This window comes from Silene latifolia, chromosome 3 (genome assembly GCF_048544455.1).
Source record: "Silene latifolia isolate original U9 population chromosome 3, ASM4854445v1, whole genome shotgun sequence".
Lineage (NCBI taxonomy): Eukaryota > Viridiplantae > Streptophyta > Magnoliopsida > Caryophyllales > Caryophyllaceae > Silene > Silene latifolia.
The window spans coordinates 112,862,427-112,869,903 of NC_133528.1; the positions used below are offsets into that span (position 1 = coordinate 112,862,427).

At 40.1% G+C, this 7,477-nt stretch overlaps 1 protein-coding gene across 1 annotated transcript; it reads right to left on the reverse strand.

Annotated features, from left to right (window-relative positions):
- Positions 1-4,748: 4,748 nt before the first annotated feature.
- On the reverse strand, positions 4,749-5,303 carry LOC141649513 (uncharacterized). Its single transcript, XM_074458200.1, has one exon. It carries the CDS (start codon positions 5,301-5,303, stop codon positions 4,749-4,751), a length of 555 nt encoding a protein of 184 aa, XP_074314301.1.
- Positions 5,304-7,477: the final 2,174 nt, after the last annotated feature.

A 7,477-nucleotide genomic window follows, 5' to 3' on the forward strand; every position in this document is an offset into this window, starting at 1 on the left:
ACTTAACCGTACTAGGAACGAGGATTGAAGATAACATCCGTAAAGGGCTCTTGTCCAAAACGGTAGGTCGAGGATATCAAGGCTCAACAAGTCATTCATACGGCTCCACTAGCAAGACCGATGAAGTTAACCTTCTCGAGCCATCCAAGAAGAGTACCCCACCAAGGAAATTTACAAATCTTGGGGACACTTACTCCAATGCTCTAAAAAGGTTAATGAAGCAAGGCAAACTGCAACTCATATGACCTACTCCCGAACCAGAAAAGAAATCCAAGTTCTGGGATGAGAACTCATACTGTGAATATCATAGGGGTAAGGGGCATGACACAGAAAAATGCTATAAACTGAAGAATGTGCTTCAAGATATGATTGAGGATGGTCGACTACCAATACCGCCGGGAGATAAACCCAACAACACTCAGAATCCTCTTGGAATTCTAGTGATCACAAGTGAAGAATCTACCTTAGATTGTTCACACCTCATTTCTCCAATCAAAGATGCAATCCACGCGATCGAGAATGAAGGGTTCTACTCTACCATCTCCCCTACCATTTCTGACTTCATCACATGGGCAAGGAGTGTGGATAGGCAAGTTTGGGAATTGGAAAATGTGGTGACAACTTTACATAACCCCGATGCAACACCTAAAGAACATACGCCACTAATCTTTCCTCGAAATGCTACTATGCAAGAAATAGTCGCCGTGGTTGATAAACTAGTCGACCAAATTACACAATTAGAAGACGAAATCATGAGAATGAGGGAACTAGCTACAATCAATGGAGTATGGGCCGATGATGATGAAGACGAGTATCTCATTGAACACTCCCTAGTCAAGGAAATAGTCCAAAATGGTGAAGACCAAGATGTGGACCACCTAACTCGTTCGGGGCGTCCATATCAAAATACTACTCAAAACGGTCCAACCAACGTTGTCACACCAAATGATAACGAAGATGACTCCACTGATCATTTGCTCAAGCAATTACAGAAGACAAAGGCTGATCTTTCAGTCTGGCAACTAGTAGCAAGCTCGTTCCCACATCGCCAAGCCTTACTGCAAGCTTTGGCCAAACTAAATGTAGCACATAACTCCACATCCGACGATTTAGTCAACTTGGTCTTCCAAGAATCACCGAAACTAAGTAATCCTATTACTTTCTCAGACGAAGATTTGCCACTGATACGTGCATTTTATATAGTCCTTTTAGGCCTTTTTATGCACGTATTTCTATGCTATTATCGTAGTTTTATGCTACAAAATGCCCCGAATATGCTACTTTGGGTCGTTTTGTCTTATTTGCAGGAATGAACCAGAAAATGGTGAAATTGAGCCTTTTACCGTCCGTTTAGCATGCATTTGGAGGAAGAGTGAATTTGGAGCGGGAATGTAGCTATCTTGAGATGCGCAAAGAAGTAAAATAGCTAGGCGAGCAAAGGAAGAACCTCAAATTGTTAGTACCTACTTTGAAGAGCCATATCTCGCGTTCTGCAATGGATATTCACGTGATTCCAACTGGATATGAGGTTTTGTCCTCTCAGCTTTCCAACACCACCGGAATCGCCCTGTTTGCCCAAGTAACGAAGAAATGGCAGCCGTTTGAAGTTCAGTGCGCAAAGCAGGAAATGTGCGCTGGAAAGTACTCGATCGAGTAGATTTATGTTCGATCGAGTACTTTTTCTACTCGATCGAGTAGATTCAATTTAGGGGTTACTCGATTGAGTAGATTTTCTACTCGATCGAGTGGTTTGAGCTTAATTGTACTCAATCGAGTGATATAAAGTTACTCGATCGAGTGGTTTTGATGTTACGCGGGATTAATTAACCCGTGTTGGACTTAATTTCGGGATAGACTTTTGTTTTCCTATTTAAGCTTTCATAATTAGGTCATAAACATAGTTTTTGACTGACGCCACTTACTCTCTTAATCTCTCCCTTAAACTTTCCACTGTAACTTTTACTCTTGGATCTCTTGGCTTGGATTTTGGTTGTTCTTTACGCCGGAATCGCTTGTGATTGTAATCTCTTTTCTCCTCTTAATCTTTATCTCATTACTTTCTTGCTTTAATCTTTGCTTTATTGTCTTAATTATTCTGCCCTAATCTCAGTTTATGCTTAATTTCCGTTATTTCATTATGTCTCTAGTTAGCATATTCATAGTTAATAATATTGACAACATTAGTAATATGAGTAGCTAAGCTCTTTTATGTTGGGATTAGGGAATCCATGGTAGGATTGTGACGATGTAGCGAATAGGCTAGACAATTTATATGTGATAATCTGTCCCCATAGCAATTTAACTGTATCACCAATTTAGTTGAATGCATGCTTCTAAATTATTTTAATTTGGTTAATTTCAGCCCTGGGTCGGAAGATTGGAATGAACAGACCTGCTATGAACAGTAAACTACCATAATGAGGACGAAAGTTAAGTTAGTGGAAATCTAGGATAGAAAGTGGACCGAAAGGACCTTTCATGTATCCTTCTCACAGTAGATTGTCTATGCTATTTGCGACTGAGTCGATAAACTACCATGGTGAACCGAAATCCTGACATGTTCTCTCTTATTTGATCACCTTTATTATATTTTCTGTCTTTTATTGCTCTCCCTTTACTGCTCTTCCCTTTAAACATTCATTAGTTTAGAAAACCAAACAAAAACCCCCCAATTGTGACATAGATAGACGGACTACAGATAGATACCTTGCCTCCCTGTGGAGATCGACCCTACTTGCTGCTAGCTTCTGTTAGTTGTATTTAGGTATTATTTTTGGTACAGAAACGACCGTATCAAATTTTGGCGCCGTTGCCGGGGAGGCAATTGGCCTATTTATCTGTTTATTTTCGTTTGTCTTGCGCCTCAAGGGATTTATTCCTTGAGGCAGTTCTTATCTTTTTCTGTAGTGCTGTTTTGATAGGTCTACAGGTCTATTAGACAGATTTCAGAGAAAGATTATCGAAGGGAAGGCTTGAGTACCTTCGATTCTTTAGCAAAGATGACGTCCGTCTCCCAACTTATAGCCCGTTTTGAAGCTCCAACCGTCAGAACTGACAATTAGAAGAGGAAAGAGTCTTGGGGTTGTGGAAGTCACCAAAGTTTTGCTCCTCTTATACCGGTGCCACCACAACCGCTGCAACAACAAGGTCTTCAACAGCCCTGTTATGCTAACCCACCGCAATACACCCCTCCTGCTGAAAAGAATGATGGGTTCGAGGAATTGTTCCAAACTGTAAATATCTTGGTTTCGAGTGTGGAAAAATCCTAAGCTCAAGATATCCGTCTTGAGAGGTTGCAGGCCCAAGTAAATGGGTTGATCGAAAAAGTTGAGCTTGCTGAACTGAAGTCAATGATAGAGGCATTTGCACTAACGGTGCAGAAGTCTTATGCGGAAACTGACATCCGTATAAAGAAGCTACAGACTCAGCTGAATCAAATGGTTCAAGTAATGGCCGAGCAAACTTCTAAGCAACCTGAAACGGTTTATGCTATTCGCACCTGGACGGATACGCCCTATGAAGGACCTATTCTGCCTATTGATGCTGAAAATGATGGCATAGATGCTGACGATACCGTTCAAGAGGATATTGTCTCGCCTACCCATGCTCAATCACTCGATCGAGAGCCCTATTTTGCTCGATCGAGTGAAATTACCGAGGAAGTACTCGATCGAGAGGGTGAAAGCTCTCGATCGAGCAATGAGGAAAATCAAGTCCTCGATCGAGTGACACAAGTTGCTCGATCGAATATAAATGCTGAAAAAAATACTTTGATCGGGCTACATAAGTGCTCGATCGAATAATTTTTTTGCTGATATCAATGAATGGTCGTCTAAATTTATTTCAGACGATATTTTTGCAATTAAAGCTAATTCCTTTGTTACTTCTTTGCAGTGCGATGGGTTGACGGACCCAGGAGGTGGGCATCATACGTTGACTTTGGAGACTGGAACGGTGTGGATTGATGACCCAGGCGGAGGAATAGACGAGGCTAGGCCGTACAAGAAGAAAGCGCGCAAAAGGGAAAAAAGTGGAGGCCAATACACTGCGATAAGTTGCCTTTTGCTCAGATGGTATGGAGGCCTAAAGTCAAGCTGATGGATGCTGAGGGAACCTCATTCAGTCAACAACCTAGTTGTGGGCCATTAATTTATGTCGGTGGATTATAAGAAGAAGGTCGAGCTGGGACCTATCTGAAACTAGCGCTACCGGGAGGCAGCCCGGAATTTTAGAACTTTTTATTTATTTTTGAACACTTTATTTAGTTTTGTTGTGTGCCTTAACAATTAGCCTACTCGGCTATAGACTGTGACCAATTTAGCCCTCTTTGCTTTATCAGTCCTTTTGTGCGGTTGCTATTTGCGAATTTGCAGGTACTCTTGCATTCTGTTCGCAACTTAGCTGCTCTGAAGCCGCTAGCTGTGACCTCCCATGTTGCTGGCTGGTTTGGGGAGGTCCCTACTTCGCGTATTCTTGTAAGTTTTTCCGCGTTTCACTCTCTTCTTTTCTAGTTTGCATTTCCTTTCCTTATTTTTGGGTACAATGAGGGCATTGTACAGTTTGGTTTGGGGAGGTTATGCATCCATATCTGTGTCTGCATTCAGCTTTTATTGCATTCCTGTTATCACGTTTAATTTTCATATTTCATATGCATTGTTCTTTTTTTGGTGTAATGTGAGTATATTATATATATCATATCAAAAAATTAATTACATGAGGTTCAAGGATCGAATCCTACTAGAAGCATATCAAACCAACATCATATTTTGCAGCCAAAGTAGCTCAGATTGATCTACTAAAGCCTTACATTTCATTTTAATCCTTCTCTTAATGTCATCCTCTATTCGAGCAGCAGTAACTTCAGGTCTCACTAACCAGGCATTGATCCTGGCATTGTTTCTTTGGAACCAAATAGCATAGCAGTAAGCATTGAACATGGCCACCTTAAATTTCCATTGCATAGTATTCCTGCTAGCAGCACTCAGTCTGTCTATTGTTGGGAAACTGCCTCCAAACCAATGCAACAAGCAAGTCTGAAATTTGACAGCATACACACAGTCCGTAAACAGATGCTCCACTGTTTCTGGTTGTCTGTGGCACAGTATACACCAATCATCTGTGCAACAGCCAAACCTAAACAATTTACTCTTCACATTCATGCCTTCATTCATTCTCAGCCAGGTAGTCAGAGAGTGTTTAGGGATATTCCAACTATTCCATACTATATTAGGCCAGTTCAGAGTGGGATGAGTAGGAGTAAGCCAAGCATACCCCTCTTTAATAGAGTAACCTTTAGAGCTCATTATCCATTTGTTGTCATGATATCCATCCTTGAGCTTCTCTTTTACTTTACACACATTTTTCCAAACCCAGGTTGCATCAGCAGGGGGGAGTAGTTATGCCAGTCTTGATCTTTAATATACACATCACTGATCCATTTAATCCATAGCCTGTCAGCTTTGCAATAGATCCAATTAACCAGTTTTCCCACAGTTGCAATATTCCATACATCAGCTTTCTTTATCCCTAAACCTCCCTCCTTTTTAGGCAAGGTAACTTTGTCCCAAGCTATAAGGGGGACTCTGTGGTAGTCAGGTGAGCCATCCTACAGGAAGTTCCTGCAAATGGCCATAATATGATTAATGATGCATTTAGGGATAATGAACATTTGGGCCCAATAGTTTTGTAGAGTATTGAGAACAGCATTGATGAGAGTCACCCTGCCAGCATAGGAGAGTTTTTTAGCTCCAAGGCCTCTGATCCGTGCCAATATGCATTGTTCTTTTAAAAAAAACGAAAATTAATAAAAATTCACATTTATTTTTGCATATAGGTTGAGTCGGAATGGTAGATTTCCGTGATGAAATTGCACTTTAACTTGTTATTTTTACTTAAGCCTTGCATCTAATTGATAGTTATTAGCTGAGTCTTGCGCATATCACCGAGTTTTTGTTCAAATTTAGCTGACTGTTTAGACTTGACCTGATAAATTGGTAACCTACTCCACAATTTCTGAGTTTTAGAGCCCATAACTGGTGACATCCATGACCAGTTTACATAGGAAATGAGAGTAGTACTCCTTGCATAACATGTTCATCATTATTGCAAATTCATGAAATTCGATTACTTGTCAAATGCATACAATCGGGTTTGTGGTCGGTGTCACATGCAGGGAGGTGCTTTTAAATTTCCCCTTTTCTCATATTTTCACCCAGTTAGCTCCACTTAAGCCAAATTTAGCCTTTTTGACCCATTAGCTACATCCAAAACTGAGCCTGCCTAGTCAAGCTAGTTAGTATGTCTTTTGTGGTATGTGTATTCCGTCTGCGGTTTGGCCTGTTTTCATTATTGGAGTTGGTGGAGGATGAAGAAAGGAAGAAATGGAAAAAAAGAAATTGAAAAAAAAAGGGGCTGAGAAAAAAACGTGAAGTAGAGAAAAAAAAAATAGAAATTGAAAAAAAAAGAAAAAGGAAAAAAAAAAAGAAAAAACTTGAAAAAACTTGTACAGTTGTAGTCACGTGAGTAAAGAAAGAAAATTTAGAAAGTTTGTTGGTTTTTGAGACCGTCTGCTTTTATTTCTATCATGTGACGGTCTACTCCTTATTCTTATTTATACATTTTTTGAGGAGATAGTGTTTTTGGATGGTGAGTTGTGTGCCAATGAAGGGCACTTACTTTATTTTCTAGTCAGTTGAGATTCGGATGGTCTTATATGGCCTTGTTTAGGAACTAGCTTGACGCTTTACCTTCACATTTCCATAATTTATTTTGCCTTTTCTCACCTGAACCTCACTTTCCCATATCTTTTGTAAGCCCTCAGCTGTGACGGACATTTTTGGTTGGAATGTATATGTAGTACTTGAATCGTCTATCATTTTTGTTGCATGCATGTTATGTAGGTCGCAGTCTAGGTGAGTGACTGTTTTCTCTTTCTCTCTTATACATATACTTTCACCCTTTGCTTCATGAGAGAAGAGTGACCACGTGAGAGTCCAATTTTGTTGGTCTTGCAGGGTTGATAGGTCAGCTTTATTTATGGACATCTTATAATTCGTTAGCATAATGACCATTGTAGCTGTAACTGTTGATTTTAGTTTGCATTAAACTGGTTTAAGTAGACAAGTTATAGCTAGCTCTGAGTTATCTTTTCCGTTCCATTAGTTTGCATTTAGTTTACTCGAGGACGAGTAATGGTTTGGTTTGGGGAGATTTGATACGTGCATTTTATATAGTCCTTTTAGGCCTTTTTATGCACGTATTTCTATGCTATTATCGTAGTTTTATGCTACGAAATGCCCCGAATATGCTACTTTGGGTCGTTTTGTCTTATTTGCAGGAATGAACCAGAAAATGGTGAAATCGAGCCTTTTACCGTCCGTTTAGCATGCATTTGGAGGAAGAGTGAATTTGGAGCGGGAATGTAGCTATCTTGAGATGCACAAAGAAGTAAAATAGCTAGGCGAGCAAAGGAAGAACT

Bases quoted from the DNA above. Each gene is read 5' to 3' on its own strand.
- LOC141649513 (XM_074458200.1), bottom strand. From the start codon at position 5,303: ATGAGCTCTAAAGGTTACTCTATTAAAGAGGGGTATGCTTGGCTTACT.